General features: G+C 42.5%; 2 protein-coding genes across 2 annotated transcripts in view; one reads left to right on the forward strand and one right to left on the reverse strand.

The window, feature by feature from the left end:
* Positions 1-3,428, reverse strand: part of DEGS2 (delta 4-desaturase, sphingolipid 2) — a 32,518-nt gene extending 29,090 nt beyond the window's left edge. Inside the window, exon 1 of the mRNA XM_072930410.1 lies at positions 3,234-3,428. The gene's annotated coding sequence lies outside the window, so the exon portion shown is untranslated. The remainder of the gene's footprint in view (positions 1-3,233) is intronic.
* YY1 (YY1 transcription factor) lies at positions 1,581-26,596 on the forward strand. Its single transcript, XM_030274980.4, has 5 exons — positions 1,581-2,576; positions 11,496-11,658; positions 20,794-20,854; positions 23,144-23,302; positions 24,411-26,596. Exons 1-5 carry the CDS (start codon positions 1,880-1,882, stop codon positions 24,591-24,593), a joined length of 1,263 nt encoding a protein of 420 aa, XP_030130840.1. The 5' UTR covers positions 1,581-1,879; the 3' UTR covers positions 24,594-26,596.

Raw genomic sequence — 26,596 nt, forward strand, 5'->3', positions numbered from 1 at the left:
TCTCATCATTAGGGCAAAGCTCAGTACTGGTGTCTTGAGACTTGGACTAGACTAACTTGGAGAACACTTGATGATGAGGTAGAAGAAAGTATTTATTAGCAGGAACCTTTTATCAGTTTTCAAATTGTGGCAATTTGGGATAGGAGCAAACAAAGCAATGGTGTACTGAGAAGTGAAGGTTAAAATGGAATGTATACTTGCAGAAGCCTTGGAAATACTTATGAGGCAAATATGCACTTGTAGTTAACATAAAAGGGGAAGGAAAAGTGATATAACAGCTGGAAAAAAAAAAGAGTGAGGAAGAGGAGATGATCTTGCCCTGAGTATAGAAGGCCTGTGAGACTTGTTTTAAAACCCTCACCTTCAGTGATACTAATTTACTTCGTATAATCCAAGACTTCCTTTTTTTTTAAGATGTACATACTTGTAGAGCCACCAGCACATTAACGCCTGACTGAGGATGACGTAGTCCTTTTGAAGGACTTCTGGCTGCCTGTAGAGAACATTTTACAATTACTCAGTCCACGATCTCCTACCCACAACATCTGCTTGTTCACATCAGGACAGGGAGCTGTTTCTTCACAAATTCTGCTCCTGATTTATAGGCATACGGGCCTGGCCCCTACACAGCTAACACCCAAACAAAATAACACCCACGAGTGCTACTTTTCCCTCGGCACCTCTGCACTCGGCAGCCGTCGATGGGGTACGGAGGGGATGTCCTGCAGCAGCCGGCAGAAGGGGAAGGAAGTGGAGCGTGGCTGGAGCGTGGAGCTGCTGCATTTGCAAGGCACGAATAATCGTGTGCTGTTGGAAGGGTCCTGAGGAGCAGCAGAGCTCAGGGACGGAGAGGTGTGCTAATAATTAAGGCAAATACCTACACTTGATAGTTTAAATGAGGGGATCACTTCGCGTACTAGAATTTTGTGCGGTGATTGAACTGCAATGCTTCACTTGTTTTCAACGCTGTTTCTCGGTAAGCGAGTTCAGGCACTCGGCCGCCGATCGCCCCGCCGGCCGTGCCTTCAGCGGCCGTGCCTTCAGGCCGGGCTGCCGGCGGCACCGAGAGCTCCGCAAGCCCCCGGCGTGTCCGTGCGCATCTCCATGCAGGGCCGCGGGGAACACACCACCCTCCAAAGGGAAAGAGAAGGAAGAAAGGGAGGAGAGGGGAACATCCCCACGTGCCGGTAACAGCTCAACTGTAACATTCAAAAGCGCCGACCCTGCCCACGTCCCAGGCCTCGGTCGCAGCTCGGTGCCCGTCCGCCCGCCCGCCCGCCCGTCCCTCAGCCCCGGGCCCGCCACGGCCCCGCCCGTCACCGGCCGCGCGGCCCCGGCGCCCCCTGCCGGCGCGGCCCCGCCGAGCGCGCGCGGCGGGGCCGGGGCGGCGCTTCCGCGCGGGGCGGGGCGCAGACAGCGCCGTGCGCCCATTGGCTGCTCCGCGCCAGGAGGTGCGCCCCGCGCTCGCAGCGCTCCGTGATAGGACGAGGCGGGCCAGAGGGGGCGGGGCGCTGCGGCACGGCGCGCTCCCGTTGGCCGCTTCTCTCGCCTGGGCGCGGCGGGCGCTGCCATTGGCCGCCCGGCGGCGGGGGGGCGAGTCCGGCGGCAGCGGCCTCCGGGGCTGGGGTCCGTCTCGGCGGCAGCGGCGGAAGTCTCGCGAGGGAGCGCGGTCGGGATTTGGCGGCGCTGCCTCCCTCTCTCCCTCCCTCCTCCCTCCCTGCCTGTCGCTGGCTGCGAGGCGCTGGTGTTTGTGTGGAAGGGGGAGGAGGAGGAGAAGGAGGGCAGGCGAAAGGAGCCCGAGCCCCACCATCCGCCGAGGGGAGCGGACCGGAGGCCCCTCGCCGCCCGCGGAGCTCTCTTTCCCTCCCCTCGCCTCACCATGGCCTCGGGAGACACCCTGTACATCGCCACGGACGGCTCAGAGATGCCGGCCGAGATCGTGGAGCTGCACGAGATCGAGGTGGAGACCATCCCCGTGGAGACCATAGAGACCACCGTGGTGGGCGGCGAGGAGGACGAGGAGGAGGAGGAGGAGGACGAGTGCTGCGAGGAGTGCGGCCCGCACCACCCGCCCCATCACTACCACCACCACCAGCCCATGATCGCGCTGCAGCCGCTGGTGTCGGACGGGGACCCCAGCGGGGCGGGCGGCGGCGCGGCCGGCGGCGGCGGGGGGCAGCTCCACCTGCACCACCACCACCAGGAGGTGATCCTGGTGCAGACCCGCGAGGAGGTGGTGGGGGGAGACGACTCGGACGGACTGCGCGCCGACGACGGGTTCGAGGACCAGATCCTCATCCCTGTGCCGGCCCCCGCCGGGGAGGACGAGTACATCGAGCAGACCCTGGTCACTGTGGCCGCCGCTGGCAGCAAGAGCGGAGGCGGCGGCTCCTCCTCGGCCGGCGGAGGAGGCCGCGTTAAGAAGGGCGGCAGCGGCAAGAAGAGCAGCAAGAAGAGTTACCTGAGCGGGGGAGGCGGCGGCGGGGCCGAGGGCGGCGGCGGCAGGAAATGGGAGCAGAAGCAGGTGCAGATCAAGACCCTGGAGGGGGAGTTCTCGGTCACCATGTGGGCCTCGGGTAAGTGCGTGCCGGACCCCTCCCTCCCTGGGCCGCGGGCCCCGCCGGCGGCCGCGCGGTGCGGCCGGGACAGTTTTGTTTTGAAGGGAGGCCATGTTTTGATGTGTGCGATGGGCGCCGCCATGTTCATCGCCAGGGCAAGTATGGCGGCTCCCCGAAAAGATGGCGGGGTCTGCGCTGCCGCCGCCGCTCCTGCCCGGCCGCGGCGGGGGGAAGCAGGCAAACATGGCGGCGGCCGCCAAGATGGCGGCGGCGGGGGGTGCGCGGGCGGGCGGCAGCGCCGCCGGCTCCCGGGCCAGGCCGCAATGGCGTAGTTTCTGCAGCAGGGGGAGGCGGGGTGCGGGGCGAACCTCCCCGCGCTCCCCCCGTCCCCGCCCCGCCGCCGCTCCCCGCGAGGCCCGCTCCGCGCCTGCCCCTCGCACTCCCTCCCCTCCCCCGGCCGCCGCCGCCGCCGCCCTCTGTCCTCCTTCTCCCCCGCGTCCCGTCCCGCCGCCCCTCCCCGGCTCCCCGCCTGCCGTTCCGCTCCCGTCCCTCCCGCCCCGCGGCCGAGGGTGGGTGAGGCGTGTGCGCCGGACCGTGACCGCGATGTGCGGGCCAAAACTCGGCCCGCCCCGACCCCGCGGCTCCCCGGCCCGGGGACGGCGAACCCCGAAATACCGTGTGCAGCTCGCCCGGGGGCCGCCCGGCCCCGGCCCGCCGGGTGGGTGGGGCGTCCCCGCCCGGAGCCCGCGGTGCCGGCTCGGGGAAGCAGCTCCTCGCCCCCGCGGGGCTGCCCGCGCCTCCCGCCGGCGCGGAGGGGGCGGCCGCAAACAACCGGCCCTTCCGAGCCCGAGGGGCGCCGGGGGTGACGGCCGGAGGGGCGGCCCCAGAGCTGACCTCCGTCCCCGGGAGCCGCGGGGAGGAAAGGGGCAATTCCTGGCTGGCGCTCGGAAACCGTCGGGCTTTTCCTCGACTAGGTGTGAAGCTTTAAATAAGCTTTTTAAGTAGGCACGGGGAGACCATTTCGTGGGAGATTCTATGTTTTTTGACGATTTTTTTTTTTGGTGTGTGTGTGGGGGAGTGTCTTTTAAAGGCAGTAAAATCTTGTGAAGGTGTTTAGTATCTGTGGGACTTGGGAGTAAAGCTGACATGCACCTACCCTTTTTTTTTTTTTTTTTAATTTTTACAAAAGTGTATTGCCGGCAGCAATGCTCTGTAATCAGAGTTCTGTCCGTAAGTTACATAAATGTGAAGAAAAGAGGTCGAATAATACAGTTCACGTAATATTTAAATTGGTGGGTGTTTTTTGTATAGGAAGTTGGTAATCTGTCTCGCATATCAGAATTTTTGTGCTCTCTCAAATTTTTTAGAAGGAGTCTAGTCACAGAGATACTCTTGAAGCTTTTGATGTAGTCAAAAATGTTTGTACTCTGTGATGCTTGCAAATGACTAGAGGTTGTTAGAAAGGGCAGTGTAGAAGGGAAGGCGTATTGGACAGCTGAGTTTTCCTGCCTGAAAAGATGGAAAGCACAGTGGTATGGATTTCTACTCTCTTTTTAAACACAAGTGACTACTTTAGCAAGTTTCACGGAGTTGTCCGACACTAACTGTTGGCATGTCAGTTGAGAACCCAATGTATTTGATTGAAGTTCATTACTTCTTGATGAAGAGTTTTCCATATACTATTTAGTAGGATGGTGTTCTGTGTGCTTCTGTATCACTGTATGAATAAAATCCCTTGCTAGCAGTTTTATTAGACCTGACCGTCCAAGAAAGAGAAAAGATAATAGAAACTAATATAGTCTGCTGGCTTGTGGAAGCTGCTGGAGGTAGCTGAATGCAAGTGGCTGTATGACTCATGAGCTGGCAGGATACAGGACCTTGCTGAGATCAATTGACAATTTCTAGCATGCATTTGCAGTCAGAAATTTAGAGTGCCTGATAGGATGCTTCCTTAGGACTGCATGCTGATTATTATTTGGCCAAAGTGAAGTATGTGTATAATCAATAAATTTGCTTCTCTTCCCACATACACAGCTTTTATATCAGGGTAGACTTATTGATTTTGGTGGTTTTCTTGTTTAGGAGCATGACCATGGAGCTCAGTGGGAATGATGCCCACTTATAATTTACTGGACACTGAATTGCATTACTGCATTTAACTCAATTATAGCCATAATGCAGAAGAATAAAGAATAACTAGTCTGACTTGACTTGCCAAAAAAAGCCCTTCCAAAAGCAAAATCAAATATATAGGGAAAAAGTTCGACTTCCCCTCCCTTTGCGCATGCAGGCACCATCCGCCAGCTTCAAACAGCCTTGGTAATAACCTGCTCAGCTGAGAGTGTTGTGATGTTTTACTGAGAATATTGGACAGGCTCTTACACCTCATTTGCAGCTTATTTATTTAAAGGGGTCTGATGTGGTCAAGTGATGGGGATTTTTTCCTCTTTAAAAAAATAAAAAAAAAATTTGTGCTTTTTTTTTTTTCCTGAAACATCAGAGGCTGAATTGTTGCCAGAGAAATTGAAAAAGAAAAAAAACTTGAGGCAGAGAGATACACCGAAACCCAAAAAGCCCCCAACCTGAGTACCTTCCCCCAAAAACCTCAACCTAAATCAAGGCCAAAAAAACCTAGAATCACTGGCTTGCAAAAGGGTAGTTCTAAAGTTTCCCTAAAGAATAAAACTACTTTATTTTGAGGAAAAATAGTAGCTTTGAATCTGTATTTTGACATAAAAATTTGCTTCCATGCTGATTCGGTTGACTGTTTTAAAAGCTAAGTGAAAAGTTACTCAAAAGACAAGTCATAAATAAGGCCATGCATCAAGATAAAACAACGAGCCCTATATTGCTGTGCATGGGATTTTGAACTGGAAAGAAGGACACTTTGCTCACCAGTGTGGGAAGACGATGTGAATTAATTCCTTGTTACTGTTTGCTGGTGCTACTACATTGGCTTGTACAGGGGTGGTACTAAATTTAACCAATCATAAATCTTCTTCCATAAATGAGTATAACATGTCTTGTAGCGCCTCTTGAAATGTGTAGAAATAATCTGTGAAATATATAGCAATGTGACTAAAGGGGACTACTTAGTCCTTGCCTTGTTATGTGGTTTCTTAGAAATTGCAGTATTGTTGTTGGCAACAATTTCGACTTACCATAACTTCTCTTATCACCTTGGTATCTATGGTGATATCGAACTTGTGACCTGTGATTAAAGTGTTTCGTTGGAAACATGAATGCTATGTTCTAGTTCAGATCAGCTTTTCAGTTCTTAGGAATACAATTATTTGTCTTTCTTCATGTGTTAATGAAAGTAAGAAGTGAGTAAAGGTGTATTTCTGAAAGGATTGAAGAGGACATATGGTGGATAGTTCAATCATGTTCCTGTAGTGTGTTTACTTTATATCAAATATATCAGAAATTTGCATATAGTTAAATTGTACATAGTCCAAGTGAGACACCCTAGTTGGTACTAGAAAAATTGTTCTTGTCAAGTGGAATTTATTTGTACCTTTGCTGCATTCCGCTTGAATCATTGTCTTTAGTGAGTTTTTCCAGGTTGGGTGTACAATAGTGAAGGGGGAGGGGAAAGATCGTGAGAAATCACTTTGTCAGATGGTGCTTGCAAAACTGATTCTTGCATGCAGGAACATTTGGGAAGGTGGTGCTTAAGTGATGGTTGCACCAAATGCTGGAAATTTCAAGCAATTGGGGCTTAAATTCAAAGGCAGAAAAATGGATTAGTGTAACTACATCTTCTAGGTAATGACTGTCAAGCTTCCAAACCTGAAATAGGTGTTGGCTTAAACAGTTATTGTAAGCATAGTGTGCAAGCTAAGGGCTGAAGTAGCACAAGCAAACACTGCCCACAGATGTTAAACTGCTCAAGTGGCCCATCCCTAGATGGGAAAGACAAAGATACAGAAGTTACATGTATAGTTTGGAAATTATTTTTGATAATACAGGAAGCCTGTGCTGTAGACCCTTATTTGGAAGTTTGGGAGTTCATGCTGGGTTTCTAGAAGGTTCTTCAAAATCTCTTAAACTTTCAATGACTCAAAAAATAGAAAGGTTTTCATTTTACTTCATCAGATCGCAGGGGTGAGAAAAACAGCCATCTGCTGTCTGACCAGTTGTCTATGTAGTATAAATGATAAATGAGTCACTTAGTTCAGTTGTGAGGCTGTATCAAGGATGGCTGAAATGCTTTGCAATGACATATAAGTAATGAGCTTCTTATAAAGTTTGTTATAATGGAGACAGAAAGTGATTCTCTGGTTTAAAATACTAAGATGACAATATATTTCTGACTCTGATTAAGACAATGATACAGGCTTCTGCTGTAAGTATTGAATCTGCCCTGACTTTTTTTCCAGTGATAAGGTAGATTGTTCTTTGTGCTTGTTTTAAATGTATTTTCAGTTTTGAAAGTGAAATACATGAATGTGGTTCACCATCTAAAATTACTCAGTTAATTTGCTTCTTAGCCCACCTTCAAACTACAATCCTCTAACTTGCTGTTGGATCCTTCCCTGTCACTCGAGTCACTCCTGTGCTGGCCCCTTAGAAGGTCATAGTGCTTCAGCACAGTCTCATAAGTGCTGAAGTCAGATGATGACTGTTGATATATGCACTGGTTTTGTCAGTTCATGTCTCAGAGGTGTGAAATAAGAGATGGGTGACACAGGGAAAGAAGAACCTGTTCTCCATCTGTGTGCAAGGCACGTCAGAAGGAAAGTAACCTAGCAGCCGTTTAGGTTAAAAAATGACATACTGTGCAAAATGGAATTTTAACATTCAGAAGTGTCTGCTAAATAACTGTATTATTTAACAAGCTAATTACGGTTCTTTGCTTCCAAACATGACCAATGAATTAATTTGCCTGAGGAGATTGCAATGTGGTAGCAATAACCAAGCTGTTACCACAGTGCCTTGGTACTGCACAGCTGCCGAATACATCCTTTATCCTGTAATTGCTTTTCAGCTGTTCCTAAAAGCAAATGTGTTTAACTGTGTGATCATATTTTAAGCTTAAATGTTCATCCTTTTAGTGGCTAAGTAGAATGTCTTTTAATTTGGTGCCTTGAGGAGGAAGCTGTAGGATCAGGTGTCATTGCTTTGCTACCAGGTGTATCTCGAAAGTTCCCTTTTGCACCCCGTTTTCTTTAGATGAAAACCGATTGAACATCATTGTGTTCTCCCTGCTCAGTAATGGGAGGATGGCCCAGAGATTTGGCAATTTAGATAAAATCAAGAATAACAAGGAAAATCAAGAATAAAACTGAAGAAAAAATAATGACAGAGCTTCTTGGGTTGAGAGTTAAGAGGGTCATCTTAGTAAGCCGGGGAGTTCCAGAATTTTCAGCTGCAACTTGAAATGCACAAAATAATGGGATTCCAAGGTGGGTGGATTTTTCTGTGTAATTGAAAGGCTGTAAGAGATGGAGAAATTATGGTAATTAGGAGCAAGATGTGATCGATGAAGTATTGGGAAGCAGATTCTACCATGTTTTGTTACTGATTTGTTGCATAAAGTCACTAGTTTAGTAATCTTAGGTTCTTCCTCTTTCATTTTATACTTGAGCTTAGCTCTCCAAAACCTGAGGTTGTTTCACTAGCATTTAAAAGATACAACTGGCTAAACACTTGATTTTAGCAGAAAAATGTTTGACATACTTGCTTTGAAGGGCCGTATGTGGATCCAGTTCAGTATGTGTATTGCCCATATTTAGGGGGCAGTGAGAACTGTGCAGATGGAAAGACACTGGACATGAAGATGTGTTGGGGTATGTCCTAAAAAGGTGCATTGAACAACCCACTTGAGACTAAATATCTACCTTATTGCAAGTTGCCATAGAAGGATGTAGGGGGAGGCCATTAGAATTTTGTTCCAAGTTCATTACAGAAAGCTGCATTGGATTTATAAGAATGGTGCTTCAGCCAAATGCCTTATATTTGAATATACTCTCAGGTGGTTTTAAGGAACAAAACAAAGTAGATCAGATAGTATATATAGTACTTAATTTCCTTTACCTTCCTGACTCCATGGTTCTGTTCCATATGTAACTTGCATGGGTGTCATCCAGAGGTGTCACTGTAATTTCAGGGTTGTGTCTGTGTTTTGCTTTGCTTTGGATGCAGTATGTTTGATTCTCTGATGCTTCATGAGAGGAAAAGAGGGAGGTAATTTGCCTGTAGTGGGCATCACGACTTGCTTGAATGCAAAAAACAACAAACAGTTAACCTGCCCAGTTAGCAGCTAGAATGATCAGTTCAGCCCGAGTGAAAGTTTGCTTGCACTTTACCCTCCAGACTTTGAGTTGCCTAGTCCAGGTTGATAGGCCATCACAAATAAAGTAAATTTGTGCTTAGAGGACATTGGTAAAGTTTTTCCATTTCCAGACTTCCTCCAAAAAATGGGGGGAGGTTTCTTTTGTGTGTTTTTGTTTTGTTTTCCCAATGGCCTGATAATGCCACAGGATGGTCACGATACTAAAGAGGTACTGAAGTCTGCTGCTACTTTTTCAGAAATATTAACCTGATATTACACTTCAGGGTATCTGTTTTGTATTTTGTTTTCGTTTAAAATTGTTTTTAGAAGTGGAGGTGTGTGCTGCTGTAGAGATGCAGATTTTTGTTATAGGAAAATGTGGTGGGTTTTAAAATTGTCTTATAACTGTTAATATACTAAATAGTCATTTCTCTTATATTTTATACTATCCAAGAAATATGTTTATAATTTTTTGTGATTTGCTCCAGTAGTCTGTGGAATTATATAGCAGTGGAATTGACTTCTATTGGCAGGCTTTTGGGAAGTAAAGCCACTGAAGGCTGCCTTTCATTTTGGTCCTCAAATAGCAAGAAAGCACTGTGGAATAGCAAATCTTTACACTAGGGAAGGAAAGAAGATCTTGAAGGATATATACAGAATTTCCTAGTTGACTGATCTGATGTGAGGCAGGAAATGAAAACTTGTCTGTGTTATGAATGTCATCAAAGAGTCAAACTGCATGTTCTAGGTAGCTGTTGAAATGGCCATGTTGAGGGCAGCTGATCTCATTCTAGTCTGCAGCATAGAGAAGCTGTCACGTTTAGCTTTGCAAAAATTCTCTGCCAGTCTGAGCTCCCAGTCTTTTTTCAAGCTTCTGTTAGAAAGAACAAATTGTTGCCAAACTAGAGGCTTATTGACTTGAATTTGTAACTCCTTCAATTGCTGTAACACTTAACATATAATCCTCACTTTAGGTAAATTCAATTGCTTTTTTAAAGCACTGGCAGGGACTGAAATGTAGTATGGTGGTGAATGGTCAACTAAAAAAGGTCAATAGTCAGTTTTGTAGTTTATTTTGAGTTTAATGCTGCAGATAGTATTTTCTTATTTACACTTCTGTCTTTGCAGCGTTGGAGTCTGTTTTCCTCTTTCACCATGGAATATACATGAACTGCTATTTGATCTGGTAGATCAGATTAAACCTCAAACTAGCAGTAACATTTCTAGAAATAGCTTGGTGGCAAACATGAAAAGCAGGCATTACAAATTGAATAGAAATTTGTGTCTGGTATATTCTTTTATTTGTTTGTCTTGTTCTCTCTTTCCTAATCTAAGTTACTGAGTAATGACTAATGTTATTTCCTGCGTTTCTGTTTAGGGGAAAAATCCGCAAACATTTTGTCTTTTGTTTTCTGACTTACGTTTTCATATTTTTTTTTTTAATTTGGTGAAATACTATTTCTGTCCTACCACGTTGTGTTTCCACTCTTTAAAAAATATCTTTAAAGTACAACTTCCTGATGTTTTTGTATAGCCTCTTGTGTATAAAACAATTTCCAGAATCTTCTCCCCATACACATAGTAGGAGAAGTACTGTCAAGTTGTATTACATTGAGCTGAGTAGTTACAGCCATATGTACATCTGTTGTCCCAGGTGTATTTGAGGGTGAAAAACAGGGTAGGTGCTGTGTCTTCCTTTCTGCTGCTGTGAACACTGCAGTGAGGAACATAGATGGATGTTTCTGTTCTCTGTCACTTTTGTCTCTCAGTTTCTATTATAAAATAGCAAGAGGAGATAGAATGCATGGTACAATGTTTTCTAAGGTATGAATATGAGTAGATAGCAACAGCAGGTCTTCCACCTGATTTCACTGTAGTCCTTGAGCACAAATTCATAGGAGGAGCTCTAGAGCAGAGAAAACAAGAGTATCTTAACTGGCTTGCGGATCAAAGCTTTGAAAAATCCCAGTCTGCTGTTTACATAGTGGAGTGGGAAAGAGTTTAGGCTGGCCTTTGCCACAGAAGGAAGAAGCCCCCTTGGGAGAGAGACACACAATTTGAGTTATTTGCTTTCTTTGAGATCTGTCTGCAAGTGTGAGAAAAACTTAATTCTACAGGCAGATGCTGAAGCCCATCAGCAGTTATTTTTAAAATTCTTGTCTTGATGACACTTCTGTTGGAGGTCAGGGAAGTCTTAAGACATTGAAGATCAGTAGTCCTGGCATCTTAGGCTAAGTGTCTGCTGCTATTCTGATAGGCTTGTGCAGTTAGGGACTGCTGCCGAGTATCAGCGTGGGTATAGTGAAGATTAGTCCTGAGAAGGTCACGGGAAATAAATATTTAGGCATTGTTTCAGGAAAAGTACATTATCTTTCAAGTGCAGCCAACACTTATAGGATTGTTCTACTCATTTCTGTATTTGTTTGTGCTTGAAGTAGATATGCAATTTCTACTTTTTTTCCTCACTGTATTCTTTCTGTGTTCTTCAGGCTGTAACTGTATGGGTGTGGTTTTGCTCTTCACAATTAGTGTGGAAATCTGGAAGTGCAGTATTCTGTTAAATGTGCAGCAATAGTGAATTTGTATTGAGAGGTAGCTAATAAATTGTATGCTGTTTTGATCTTTAGTATGTATTGAATTCAGTATTTTGTGTATTTCAGATGATAAAAAGGATATTGACCATGAAACAGTGGTGGAAGAGCAGATCATTGGAGAGAATTCTCCTCCAGATTACTCAGAGTACATGACAGGGAAGAAACTTCCTCCTGGTGGAATACCTGGCATTGACCTCTCAGACCCCAAGCAACTGGCTGAATTTGCTAGGTAAGTAGGAAGAAAGGAGCTTTAAAATTGTGATATTTTCACTGGTTTAATTATGAAACTGTTAGGCGAAATTGTATATTAATTATGTCTTATAATTCCATTTAATTATCTTTTAAAACAAGGGACTTAACACAGCATCGGCTACTCTGTTCTGAACTAAAATAACAGGGTTTTATATTCACCAATGAATTCTTCAGTGTCTTCCAGTCTCCAGTTCCACAGACTTAAATACTTGCATTGATAGTTTGCATCACTCATTGCTCTAGCTAACCCTGCCTTGGGATTGGACTAAATGGTCACTAGAGGTCCCTTCCAAACCAAATAATTCTGTGATTTTACATGACAGAATATTTCTTTCATGTGAGTAGCCTTAAATTCCTGAGCACCAAAGGATCCAATTAATGAAATGCTGCGTTCGGGTTGTTCAGTAGAAAATAGTAAGGCTACAGGATTTAGTTGGCAACGCAGCTTCCTGTTCTTTTTCACCTACTTCTTAAGCTCAAGATCTTAAATCACGTGCCCTGCACTTTCAAGTGCCTCTGATAATTGCAGCTCACAGCTGGTAGCTATACTGCTTGGATTTTCTCTGGTGAGTCAGAATTGTCGCTCGTTTACGTATCAATAGGCTGACCGGGGTGACAAGGTGACTTTTACTTTCGGAGGCGCTGCGGGGCGGGGCGGGGCGGGTGTGCGCTGTGCCCGGTGCCGTGCGGCCCGCGGCCGGCAGGGGGCAGCGCCGAGCGGACGGGAGCCGCCGCGCTGCGCTCCGCCCGGTGCCCGCCCGGTGCCCGCCCGGTGCCCGCCCGGTGCCCGCCCGGTGCCCGCCCGGTGCCCGCCCGGTGCCCGTGCTGCGCCCGCCCGGTGCCCGTGCGCCGCTCTCGGTGCGGGGCGGCCCCAGCGCTCCCCGCCTGGCTCTGCTGCAGCCGCTTGCCGCCAGGCTGGAAGCAAAACGTGTAAAGCCACATTCATTGGCATTTCTGTAGCGGCTGGCTGGTCTTCAGAGCTTGGGTGCGCGGTTCTGACCCTCAGAGCCGGCGGACAGTCGCATGTTGTTTTCCTTACTACCTAGGTAGAGAGAGTGTGTGCCGTTTTCCAGGTACTGTTGATACAATTCTGGCCTGGCTTCTTGGTTTGCTGGATCTTGTTGTTCAGTGTGTGCATTTATTCCTGTTTCACCTTTTTGATCTTGCTGCTTTTGGCACGTTTTGTCCTGTTACTCTGTAGTGTGTTTGTGCTGGAGGAATAACAGCATGGCCTCGTCCCACAATTACTTTCACTAAAGCCATTGAACTCTGAATTTTGAAGGCTCCTAGTAAAATAGTTCTGTAGGGCTTGCTTCCTGCTTCAGACTGATCTGGAAATGTATAAAAGCACATTACAAATAGGTGAAAACAGGGTTCTTTCTGAAGTGATAGGTGGTTTTAGCTACTGCTACTCTCCGTTTGTGTTTTACTATAATTTATCAAAGTTACTGTAATGCTCTCTGGGACCTGCTGAGGAGTGAATGCAATTTTTTTGAAAGCAAATGTTTAAGTGTTTCAATTCTAAACTTACATATTTCTACTTGTCGTGTGTTTAGAATGGTGTTCTTCATTACTTTAAAACATGCTAAAACTTTACTCTTGTTCTATTAGACACTGAAGTACTGAATAGCTGTCTTTTGTTAGAAGCAGAAATAGTTTCTTGCAGGGTATTCTCCATGCAAATACTGAGTATTTTTTGTTCAAATTGGTTTGACTACTTGAAATGGTTGTCAGGATTTGGGCTCCTTGAAATGACTAGCCTCTGCATATTTCTGAATATTGTGGAATGTTTTTGTTAGGTTTCTTTTGAGAAAATAATGGCTGCTGGCAACATTTCAAAATTATTACTTTCTATATTTATAATATTTCAGAATGTTCTAGGAAGTTCCAGAGCTGGAATTTGTAGCATGTAGTGGAAAGGTTCTGTTTTACATATAAGGTTTTCTCAAGGCAGATAAAAAGTAATCTGTTTCAGTCAGAAGATAAATGTGTGATGGCAGAGGAAACACCTTGCTTGGATATCACCTTTAGTAATATCCCCAAGTTGTTCAAAACCTGGGAAGAATTGTTCTCGTAGCTTAATTGTAGATACATGAGAATTTAATGCATTTTCTAAGAAAGGTTATTTGATTTCTTGGTCAGAATTGGTGACTGTCAAACTTTTACTCTTGCCTTACAGTTGTATGTTACGTCTTAAATTATTGTGTTTGTTTATTCTTTTGAGCCTAAAGCATATGGGTGTGTTAGAATTTGAAAATTTCTTGTTAAGGTCTTGTCCTCTTGCAGTGAAGTGTGTTAAAGGGACTCCTTAGCTAATAAGATGAATTCAAGTACTGATACCTGCAGGCTACTGTTCAGTTGTCTTATTGACCTTGCTGTGTGCAGTATCACTAGGAACTTTGCGTGGTAAGCTAAAAGAAAAAAATTGGTTTACATGGCTGGAATTAGCTTTGGAGGTTCAAGGAGTACAGTTTTTCATGCTAAAAGAATGTGTTTGTTTAGTATAAAGTTCTGTGAAATTGCCAAACATTGCTCATAGCTTTACAGTTCAGAAGCTCAAAAGTTTCAGTAGCAGTACTCTGAAAAGTTTTAGCAGCACATGAAGTTGAAGATTGCTTCTAAAGTTAAGTAGCTTTATGTGCTGTAAGGTTTTGAATTACAAATTTGTATTTAGATTACTTGAAAAAAAGAATTGTCCACATATAAGGAAGTGTGAACTGGCTAGTAAAATTGTATGCGAAGTGCATTGTGTTTAGTTGAGAGAAAGTTATGTAGGGTTGCTTTTTGGTTTTCATTAAACTAGGAAGGAATCTCACCATACATTTATAAAAATTACCTCCTCCTCAGGCTAGATCCACTATTTATAACAAATGCAGTTTATTTAGATTAAGGATAAATTTATTTGAAATACTGGCACTGATTATTAGGAACAAAGTTCTGAGGTTAGGCTTAAACAGAAAAAGCTTGAATTCTAGTGGTAGTAGATTTTGAGCAAGGTTCTGGTATTCTGATCATGAGCCAGTTAGTGAAAGGGACAAACCTGATGTTTGAAGATGCTTGTAGCTCTGCAGCCCTTTAAAAAAATAATTCAGAACTGTAGTAATTGAGCAGCTGCAGTGGCCACCAGTGCTCAGAGCTTGGTGGCTCTCGCAGAGTGAGCGGTTGCGGGGTCTCTTTCCATGCAGTTGTCTTTCACTGCCTGGTTTAGAGCATATGTCACTGAGTCATGGAGCAGGAATCTGCATCCTTTCACTGGAACTCTGACAGTTTTTCCTGGAAAAGCTTTTATGCATTCTATGATTCCATTGAAAACTGAATAAATAGGCTGTGTCAGAGCATCGACATGTTCAGTAATGCATAGATGAATGACCCACCCAAAGTTACGCCTAGCTGGCAGTTTATAATTTTTTACATGTTGCTTTAGTCTGTTTTAGAAGTCTTGGATTTTCTCTAGCATGCTCTGAAAAATTAGGACAAAACCTAATAAATTACCATGATTTTATTTGATACCTTTGACAGGGGAACTGGAAATCCCTTCAGTGGAATAAAATGCTTAATCCAAATCTAAATTGATGACAGCTTAGTAGTTATGAAGAAATCATAGCTGCTTGGTAGTGAAAACTTTAGGAAGGTGGCAGCGATGTTTCTAGAATGTGCATATGGCAAATTTCCTCAAAGCAAGCCACTAAAAAGGATATTCCCTGATTGCCCCCTCCCTCCCTCTTGTCCTCCAAATACATGACTGAACTGTCTGAAGACAGCAGAACACAGACATCAGTAAAACAAAGAAATAAGAAGGAATATCCTGTAGCTGGGAAATTGGCACAGTAATGGGTCCTGGTGGTAAAAACTTTATTCTTAGTGGTTTTATTTTCTGCTGATCTTGGTATCTTTTCTGAAGGAGAGCAATTGAGAGAATTGCCTTCCTTTCTATCCACTTTCCAAACCTATAGAAAACAAAGGAGAGGAAACTGCATTAGAGTTTGAAATAGGACATCCTTTTTGGAAGTGACAAAGCCTTCTGGTCATCCAGATTTATGACTTAGGCCTCTTTGTAAGGTGTATGCTTTTGTATTGGTTTTGTTCTTGTTACAGAGAAGCTTAAAGGGCAGTAAAGTGACAATTGCTTTACCCAGTATTCTTCTAGGGGAAGGGACATCTTTGTGCCACACTGCATATGCCAATGTCCCTGTTTACACATATGATTTTCCTCATAACTGGGACAAACCTAGGAATAGAATTGTGGAGTAAATTAACTTCTTATGGTAGTTTTGTTCCTAACTGTGGCTGTCTGTTCTTGGGCTGTTTGTAGATAGATTCCTAGGACACCTTGTGCCACTCCCCCTTCATCTTGTTTGTCCAAAAGCCAGTCTAGCCAGTTCCAGGAGTTGTTCAGCACAAATAAACTCGTGCAGCAGCGCAGGGCTGTGACGCTCAAGCTGGCTCTGCTCAGCAGGGCAGTTCGAGGGGAATGGCACAATGAGAGGAATGCACCAGCAGTGCCAGTAACACTTTAGAGAGAATAATTTCCCTACCTCTGACTGTTCCTGGGGAGGTGGTGGGGGGGTGGCCATCAGCACAGGTGAATATCATTGCTGGTCATCAGAGACCTCTAGGATGTGTTAAAGGAGTTGCCTGAGAGAGAAAGTAAAGCTATTAAGATTAGCATTATGTACAGAGGGAGCAGAAAGGAGCTGAGAACACAAAACTCCTTAGCAGTGGCAAGAAAAGGGAAATTGTGGAGCAAGGGGAAAATTCTCTACTTTTATTTGAATTGTATTTCCTTTTTTCCCAGCTTTAACACCATTTCTGTGTCTGACTTTTAAAATTGCATCAATTGACAAGTCTATGAAGTTGGACAGGAATTTGGGGTGGGAATTAATTAAGGTTCTCTTGGCACCGGTGAAGTACTCTCAGTTCAGCTGTGTAGATGAAAGGAGGTAGTTAGGTTTAACTTTCAGATACAGCGCATTGACAATATTGTTTTCTTTATTTTGAGAAACTGTGTGGTTTAATATATGTGATTTCACTCAGTCTTTCTTATGCATGGAGAAGGGAGTGTGCTTTTATGCAGCTTAATCTGTAAAGTTAAGATTGGGTTGCACACATTCCTGCTTCCTCTGCTGTCACCCATTCCCTCCTTCCACTCCCCCAGTGCAAGTTAAGACCTAGCCTTTAATTGCAGTGTCCCAGTGACTCGATCAAAAGGTACGAGGTACCCTTCCTGATTGTCACAGTTCATTGATTTGCAGTTGCCTCGACTCAGTACAACACATGTAAACTTACCACAGAAATGAAAATTTTGGTCTTGCTGTGTAAATTGACTTTCTGCAAAGGCAACTGTTTCTGAAGTTCCACCCCACTATTAATGTGTGTGTCTGTAGTTGTGTTAAATAGTGATATTTGTTAGAGTTCTGTTTTTGATTAATATTTCAGACTAAGAAAACTTGGATGGAGCTGGTAGAGATGCTCTACTGGGTGGAAGCCAAAAGTCTAACCACCACCAGCAAGAGCTACCTGCACCAGTGTAATTAAGATCAACAGCACAGATTCTAGTCTGGTCTCCTTTTGCAGGAAGTTAATTTTAAAGTAAGACCAAAATATTTTTTTCTAATTCATTGAATATATAAGTTTTTAAATACTTCTCTGACAATTGTCCATATGGCTTCTGCAGCTTTGTGAGCAGGCAGACATTTTTTGACACAATGATGTACTGTAGCTGTGCCTGTGATGTTGATGCCCTCATGCCTTTAATCCAGGTGTACAAAGGGCCCAGCAGCTTCCTCCTGCCTGTGGCACTGAGATACAACCTGGACACCATTTGCCATCTCTTTTGCATTGTCTGCTGCTGTTTTGTTGGTAAGACTGGTTATCTGTGGAACCCTGTGTATAAGTACAGTCTTGTTCCACATTTTAGGCTTAACTTGCTGTGCTTCCATGAAATATCAGAAGATGTAAAATTACTCATTTTTTAACGGAAGCCTTTTGTCATTTGTGTCCAAATATTCAAGTATAGTACTGGGCTGATACTGCTTAATTTAGAAACAAAGCCTGAAAATTAGGATGTCCTGGATGGATATTCATGTTCTATGCCTGCTCAGACACTGAACTGAAAAATGTAGGGTGTATGTTCATGCTGCAGTCTGTCCCATGTCTGGCCACCCAGTTCACCTGCAATTGGTTCCTCAAGCTTCCTTACTGCACTGGGCCAAGGTATTTTCCTTCTCACTCTACCAGAGCAGCAGTGTTAGGACGACACTGTTGCAGCATTTCTTTCTCAAACATTGAGGTAATACCAGAGGTAAGATACAGGAGTCAGGAAGAGGATTTAACACAAAGTTTGCAAATGCAGACACTGACACTCAAGCTATTTGCCACGTCTCTTGTTAGCGATTCTCTTGGTCTAGTCACTCCCTTTACAGGTGGCCAATTAAGACTTTGGAACAATAGTGGTTTTACTCATTCTGATCACGTCAGGGAAACAGATCTCAGACCTAGGAATTTTTTTTTTTGCTTCATTTCTTTGGGCTGGGAGGATGACTCAGCCAACATTTAACAGGTTGATTGAATTAGGAGGTGTTTTTGGCACCAGCTTTGTCTCCTAAGGAGACAAATTCTCCCATGTCCCATCTTGTCAAATCATTCTTCTTAGACCATTTTAACAATTGCTCGTTTCTGTCCTGTTTCCTGTTTTTTAAAATCACAGAAACATAATAAGGAGAATCCCATGCTAAAGGTAGTTGAAAGCTTTCTGTAGGGGTACTGTAAAGACATCTTTTGTGTATGTATGTTTTCCTAGAGCCTCAGTACCTATAGTACTATTGAGTCTGGAACCTCACTGGAGAGTGCAGTCAGCCAGTTAATCCAAATCACTTGTTTGGAGTCAGGTATTTTAATACTTTACTCAAAGATACTGTAAACTAAAAACAGCACAACTGTTCTGTATTCCAGTTGGATTGTATAAATTAATTCTAATCAATAAGGTCAACTGAATTGGTCTGTAGTCTTGAAAAAGATGGTTACAATGAAAATTAAGGTAATGAGGAGACTACTACAGGAACAGATGTAGTCTGCTGTATTCAGAATGTTTCTGCCCTTAGGATGATGAAATCTTAGTTGTACTACTGGTTGTGGTGCACAAGAGGAGATTTGTCAACACAAAAAAAAAAAAAGGCTTACACCCATTCACAAGTCACTGTTAATATCTGTTAATGTATTTGTAGCCCTGCAGGAGACTGTAGTGTTCTTCAGGATAGCTGTGTACCTGCCAAGTGTAGTCTGGAGATGCTGAGGCAAGCAAGAGTTTCTCAAGTGCCCACTCAGAGAAAAGAGCAAAAGCAACCTCTAAATCCTTGGGGTTTAGTATTGTCTGTGAAGTGGCTGTCAAGTGCTTTAGTCTGCAGATGATCACTTGAACTCTGCTACATCTGCAGCACTGAAAGGACTCAGAGTAAGAGACCAGTGATAGCTGACAGAGCCATAGGAGACTTGTCCATCACATATCACTCCATTGGCAGTTGTAAGATTATTTTCCTGGGTCGTCAGGACTTCTGGGGCTTTTTTTTCCCTGCTCTTGCCTTAATTCACCCTCTTCTCTCAGCAGTCCATGTGAAGGAAGCAGGTGAAAGCAGATTTCAGCCATAGGAGTGTGGCAGTCCCAAAGAAGTCTGCACTCTGATTGCAAAAACCAAATGCTTTTGTGGTCAGAATGGAGGCGTTTTAGTTTATTTTCTCTACAGCTCCTGGGAAGATTTTGTTTAAGAATTGCTGTTTAGCCATTTTCATATAGATTAATAAAAAGGAATGTAAAAAAGTACATACATGCATTGCTTGGAAATATCTTCCCCAGCCTTATTCTTCTATCTCAGTTTCCAGAAACAGAACTCATGCAGATTAAAACTGTCATGGATAGCAACAGACACTTTTCCTTCTTAGCATTAAGAAGAGTGTGTACCAGAATTGGAATTCTGATAATTCCAATTATTTTGTTAGTTTAAAGCTACTCATTCTATTTGAGACTAGGGAACACCACCAAGCCTGTGGATTAACTTACAGATATGATGCACAGGCACCTTGTCACACAGAGCTGTCGTGTGCTGTGTTGCCAGGAAAAGCAGTAATACACTAGCTCTGCTTCCACAGCAAGGTTTGGGGATGTGCAAAATCTCATTGCTCACCTAAGGGAATCTCAGCTGTATGGGAGTCCATTTATTTACACTCGCCTAAGGCTATAGTTAGATGGAGATAAAGCTTTTCTTTTTTATTTTTTGAAGACAGCACCACAGGTTTGAGTAATAAAGACAGCTGAAAGTGCAGTTCCCTAGAATCACGTCTGGCTCTTCCGACTTTCTGATAGGTGGTTGTTACAACACTGTTCTAAGGTTGTTTTGTACAGTCTTACTGTATGTAAAATAGATCTAACACTCACAAGCAATAGTTTGTTGGGCTCCTTCTGTAGCAGTGGAGATTAGTGGCACCCATAAAATCATGAAGATCCCTGTCAGTGACCAACAGAAATAGGTGATTGCTTGCCAGTTGCCAAGAGTGGAATATGTGTGCACAATACCTTAAAGTAAGAATAATTACAATTTCTGTGGTTGAAATGTATGTCTGTGTTGTCTGTGTAGATTCTGCAACTTGCCTGATTCTGCTTTCCCTACTTCTGCAGAGTTTTCTTTAGAAGTCTTGTGTGATGAAATACTGCAGAATGATTGAAGCTATACTCCTTCATGTCCTGCTGCATAGATGGAGAGGAAGTGAAGCTAAATAGGCCACATGGGTACTGGCACAGCATAAATGGAGTTTTCAAACAAAACCTCCTAATTGCAATTAGCATATGTCAGGAAAAAAAAATCTCAATTTCCACATATTCAGAGGATTAAGAAGATAGTATTAAATGTCTTAGTCTGTATTTGAGAGGTCCTTCTGGAAAGCAGACCATTCCAAATGCTAAATTATACTGGTAATATAGGTTTGAAAATAGTAAAGTGAGTACCATTGACACATGTAATACTGGGGGATAAAATGTGCTCATTATAGAGGCACTTACGGGAGAGAGCTGTCTACTAATGTGTTTCTACTAATATTTTTTGTACTGTTTTTTTTCTTTAAGAATGAAACCAAGAAAAATTAAAGAAGATGATGCTCCACGAACGATAGCTTGTCCTCACAAAGTAAGTGAAGTGCTCAGCTTCTGAGTAGATAGCAATTTGTAGATCAGAATTTTGTATTGATGTTTTCTCTTGAGAATGAACAACTAAAATACCTTACTGTTAATAGTGTACACTCAGTTAAATGTATTTTAGTTGTCATTCTCTAGAGGCTTCCTTTAAAACCTTTCACTGAATAATATATTATTCCCATTCCTTGTCTTAAGGTTAGTGCATCCCTAATCTTCTGGTAACCATGATGCACAGTCCCTAACATGCTGCTTTTACTGTTGTGATTTCCCGACACCCAAGAATACATACTTGAAAGAATGTTCTGAAAGCTGTTCAAAGTACGTTCCTAAGATCTATATATCCTCTGCTTGGAAACTATGACAGATTTGGAGTCTAGATCAGGAATCAGCAATTTATGGTGCAGATGCCAAAGTCAGCTTTATTGGAAGACTCTGAATTACATTCCACAGAGCTGGAAAGTGCATCATCATGAAAGAGAGAGGCAGGCATCTTTGAGATATGATTCTGATCCACTGGTAGCAAGGAAGCTTCTGTCTTGAATAAATGTTGCCAGTCACCCAGATTGGTAGCCTGTTGCTTTACTGCATTATCCACCTTTTGTAGTGCTTCTTTTAGCTAATTTAGTCTGTGACTAAAAAGACAAACACAATCTTGCTGACTTCTGGTCTAGATAAGTGTGACCCTAAGCAAATGATCAGGGTACATACCTACTAGAGTTATCTATTAGAGAGCATGAATAGAAGGCTACTTTCTGACAGCCATGATGTAAGGAATTTTCTGAATTCCTCTTTGTGCTTATATTGATTATTTCCAATTCTCCACATTCAAAAATGTAATTTTTTTTGTAATACAGTATGCAGAGATACAGGAACAGTTATTTTTTACTATACCGAGGAATGTTATCTTCATTTCTTTGATTTATTTTTTCATAGCCTCAACTTCATCTAAGCGGGGAAAAAAGAATGTTCTCTCCTTCCATTTTCTATCTTGTAATGTTTGTAGGCTTTATGCATTTATGAATTCAGTTTAACAAAAGAAAAGTACTGTAGCTGTACCTGCTGCTCTCAGAGGCAAGAAGGGACTTAGAAATAAATGCAAAAAAGAGTGGATGGTCTGTTTACTTTGGCACTGCTTTGCCCCACCCACTTCTGCTCTGTGCAAGGAATGGTGGCACAACACTTCAAAATTAGCTAGAGGTTCTAGTGCCTGAAGAGAGAACTCCTGAAAGTGACATTTGTTTAGGGAAAAAAAAAAAAAAAAAAAAGGAGCCTGCAGGATTTTTAATAGGATTTTATGAGGGATTTTGAACCCTGACAAGGACATTTATAAAGCATATCATAGATATCTGTTGATTGTCACTAAGAAGTGAAAAAAATGTAGAAAGATTAGGTAAATAGAGCCCAAAGTCACTGCTGGAATACCACTCTGGAATCAGAGTGGTATTCCTCTGTCAATGCAGATTTACCCCCCAGGTTAAGACTTGTGATGCTGTACCTGAATTAATATGTCTTCTTTTGGATTGAGTTGGGACTAGCTCACGTTGTGTTCTGCTGCCCAGTATCACTTTGTAGGTTTAAACTGCAGCAGCAGTGGCACTCTATGTCTCAAGGGGGTACTGATCAGTCTGCTACTGCCATTTTGGACAAGGTAGTTCCTGTAAGTTGTTATGTGCTGGAAACCTTCTTGCTCCATTTGTTCTCAGAAATGGGGAGGACAGAGAAGGAAGAGGACAGAATGTTGGGAGATGGTGCACGTACCAGTTGGTACTAGGGAATAATATGTGGTATATTAGAGACTATATAATATTTTGTACTACTGTGGTTCTCAAAATATAGCACTTTGAAGAGTACACCATAGGTATCCATGAACTCTTCTTCTGTCTTTGTTTTTTTGGTTGGATTTTTGTGGGTTTTTTTTCTCCTCTGAAACCTGTTAAGTGCTTTGGTTTATTCATTTGCTTCTGTCAGAGTCTGCATCTTCTCCATAAGACTGTCCTATTATTCATTTGACTGCACATGGCTCATAATACTGTGTGAGAAAAGGGTTTGGGATCTTTTTGTTTGGGATTGAGTTTAGGTTTTATTTTGTCAGCTTTTCAAATGATTAGTTTTTCTTGTATTGCTTTTTAAAAAGTAAATGTAAGGGATGTTCTTTTCAGGGTCAACTATTAAGAAAGTATTCAGGATGTAAAAGCATTTTAAATGCTTGTACTGTAGCTGATAAAACCTTCTTTATGTGAAGTAGCTTATCTACTAATTGAGTTTCACTGTTCTTTTTAAGGGCTGCACGAAGATGTTCAGGGATAACTCTGCCATGAGGAAGCATCTGCACACTCATGGCCCTCGAGTACACGTATGTGCAGAATGTGGCAAGGCCTTTGTGGAGAGCTCAAAACTAAAGCGGCATCAGCTAGTTCACACTGGAGAGAAACCCTTTCAGGTACTGCCAACCTGCAGGCACAAGTGCCACCACTTACCTGGGAACCCTGGAGACTCCAGCTATAACCTGGCTTCCACAGGACTTGGGCATGCTAGGGCTCTGCTAAAATCAGATGAGGCACCTGAAAATCTGGGAGTCCCTTAAGTTAATTAGGCTATCATTTAATTATTTACATGAACTTCTCTTAGAAATTGGTAAATTGGATGTACATGGGAAATAACCTTTCAAAATATGATGGAAAGTTACCCTCTTTAAAAATGAGATCTGCAGTTACTAGAGAAGTAAGAAAACGTCTCTTTCTCCTCATCATCTTTTCAGCTTAGTACTTGTGGACAACTGAGACTTGGGGCTGCTTGCTCAGTTAGTTACCTCAGGGTACTAATTTTCAGTAGGGTTTATTAATTGGTTTTCAACAAAATGATGGAGTCTCTGAATCTCAATCCATTTATATTGAGTCACGTGGGCGTCTGCCACCAGAGGTCCCCTGCCCTCTTCATACGATACTCCCTATAAATCTTTAAAGTTATTTTTAGTCTTGATCCTATATGTCTTCCCCAGGACATACTTAAGATACGTGGGATTTTTCTAAAATAATCAGCAACAATAAATTATTTCAGAAACTTGATTTGCAGTCCTCAGGCATTTGCTTGGATGCATACACTGAATATTCTGTTTAGTAAATAAAAGAAACACTAAATGTGCTGTTATTTTTATATCAACTCAGTCTTAAAAGTAAAGCAGATTAAAATGAGAAAGTGCAGATCATCACTCAGAGGGGGAAGTTCTGCTATGAAATCCTGTTTCTGTTTTGTCATACAGTGTAGATACAGTTTCACATGCAGAGAAGGTGTCTTTAGTGGAAGTGCTTGCTTGCAAGCTGAAGATCATTTCCCTCTTTGAAAATAGATATGCTATTGTATATATACTATATACTGAAGTATTGCAGTCTTCAGTGCAGTTCTCAGGGGATCCCCCCGGCTTCACCCATAACAATTTACAGCCTCTGGCTTCATGTTTGTGCAGTCTAGTGATTTAAAGAAGACTGTTTTTCTGCTCAGTGATGGCGATGAGTGCCACTAGCTAACAGTGTTTCTTTTCCTTCCAACAGTGTACATTTGAAGGATGTGGAAAGCGTTTTTCACTGGACTTCAATTTACGCACACACGTGCGAATTCACACTGGTGACAGGCCCTATGTTTGCCCGTTTGACGGCTGCAATAAGAAGTTTGCGCAATCAACCAACCTGAAATCTCACATCTTAACACACGCTAAGGCCAAAAACAACCAGTGAAAGTCGAGGAGAAAGTTCTCGAACTCAAAGCATCTTACAGGAAAATCAATTGGAAAGAAATACGCCTCCCCTTTGTATATTGTTTCTAGGAAAGAATTTTAAAAAAAAAGAACCCTACAAAACTTAAGGACGTGTTTTGATAAGTAGTAAATAAAAAGCAAAAAAAAAACCACACAGAAAACTTGAAGGTGACATTACTAAGATGATCCACCTTGGTCTGTAAGCCCGTTTCAAGAACACGGTGTTTTGTAAAGTGTGGCCCCAACCGGACGGGTCAGCTCGTGAACTTGCATCAGAAAAGACAATTCTTTATACAACAGTGCTAAAATTGGACTTCTTTTCACATTCTTATAAATATGAAGCTCACCTGTTGCTTACAATTTTTTTTAATTTTGTATTTTCCAAGTGTGCATATTGTACACTTTTTGGGGATACGCGTAGTAATGCTATGTGTGATTTTCTGGAGGTTGATAACTTGCTTGCGGTAGATTTTCTTTAAAAGAATGGGCAGTTACATGCATACTTCAAAAGTATTTTCCTGTAAAGAAAGAAAAGTTATATAGGTTTTGTTTGCTATCTTAATTTTGGTTGTATTCTTTGATGTTAACACATTTTGTATAATTGTATCGTATAGCTGTAATGAAATCATGTAGTATCAAATATTAGATGTGATTTAATAGTGTTAATCAATTTAAACCCATTTTAGTCACTTTTTTTGGAGAAATACTGCCAGATGCTGATGTTCAGTGTAATTTGCCTGTTCAGTTACGGAAAGTGGTGCTCAGTTGTAGAATGTATTGTACAGGCACTGACCGTTTATTAACACCTGGTAATATGTACATCCCCCATGTAATAGAAAGGACAACAATAAAACAGTGGTCCTAAAGAAAGAATCTGGCAGAAAATGATCTGTAAGCGCAGTCAATTTTCTTTTGTTGTCCAGAGCAGTTCTAGTTCCTCTTGACCTCCCAGAAACTGGAAGCTAAATAAACTCAAGTTTCCTTTACTTTGCATTCAATTACAGTGATTTGTGATGTAGTTAAGTTAATGCCACATCAGGTGGTATATCTAAACAGAATTGCTGACTGTAATTCTGGTTTTGAGTGACCTAGACTTCCATTAACTGGAACAATGGATTTGGAGATGTGGCAGTGTAGTGGGGAGTGTTCTGTGTGCCTGGACAGCAACTAGGTAAAACAGTACAGGAAATAACTTAATGGAAACCGTTGTTTAGTCAAGGTAAGGAATGTTGGCAGTTTAAATGCAGTAACGATAGAAAGTGGAGAAATGGTAGGGTTTGGGTGATCATACCAGGAAAAAAAGAAACCGTTTCTTCTTTTGTCAAACTTGCTTGAGTGTAATGATAAAAATTCTTGGAACCCTATTGGACACCTTTTGTTTCAAAACAAGAACTTGAAGTTCTAAGAACTAGATGGAGTTGAGTTTTGATGGTCTAACTAAGAGTGGTTACTTCTCATTTGTTCAAGTGTTCAAAGAAAACTTAGATACTATAGTAAAATGTGACAGATTAATAAACAGAAGAATATGCAGAGAAGTGCATAAGTTATTTTTTAGAGGCATGTAACATATTTTAATGCAGTAAAAAGTGTTGTTAATCTTTTTCTGAATTCTGTTCTTAAAAGGTTCATCAAAGTTTTCATTGCTAATACTGTAAAATTTAATTTAGAGTCCAGTGTTGGTGGTAGTGGCAAAAACATGGGTAATAAAGAAACTGCACTTACGACCAAGGGAATTTTCATCCATACATAAGTTAATCTGAACACTGCAACTCTAGTCTGAGGTTATTAGAGGTAGAAAGAAAGTTGGGACATTTAATTGTAAAGTATGCGTTAGAATTTTGGCAGTATTTTTTCTTTTATATATAAGCAGTTTTTGAACAGGACAATATACCGAAACTTGTATAGTTATAGTTAAATTAAATTCTGTATACAGTTAAATTAGTGTCTATTCTTTTTGGAAGGAAATAAAATTAATTCAGTCTA

Source organism: Taeniopygia guttata, chromosome 5 (assembly GCF_048771995.1).
Source record: "Taeniopygia guttata chromosome 5, bTaeGut7.mat, whole genome shotgun sequence".
Taxonomy (NCBI): domain Eukaryota; kingdom Metazoa; phylum Chordata; class Aves; order Passeriformes; family Estrildidae; genus Taeniopygia; species Taeniopygia guttata.

Bases quoted from the DNA above. Each gene is read 5' to 3' on its own strand.
- YY1 (XM_030274980.4), top strand. From the start codon at position 1,880: ATGGCCTCGGGAGACACCCTGTACATCGCCACGGACGGCTCAGAGATG. The intron at 2,577-11,495 runs GTAAGTGCGTGC...TGTGTATTTCAG, and splicing joins GGTCACCATGTGGGCCTCGG to ATGATAAAAAGGATATTGAC. The intron at 20,855-23,143 runs GTAAGTGAAGTG...GTTCTTTTTAAG, and splicing joins CGATAGCTTGTCCTCACAAA to GGCTGCACGAAGATGTTCAG.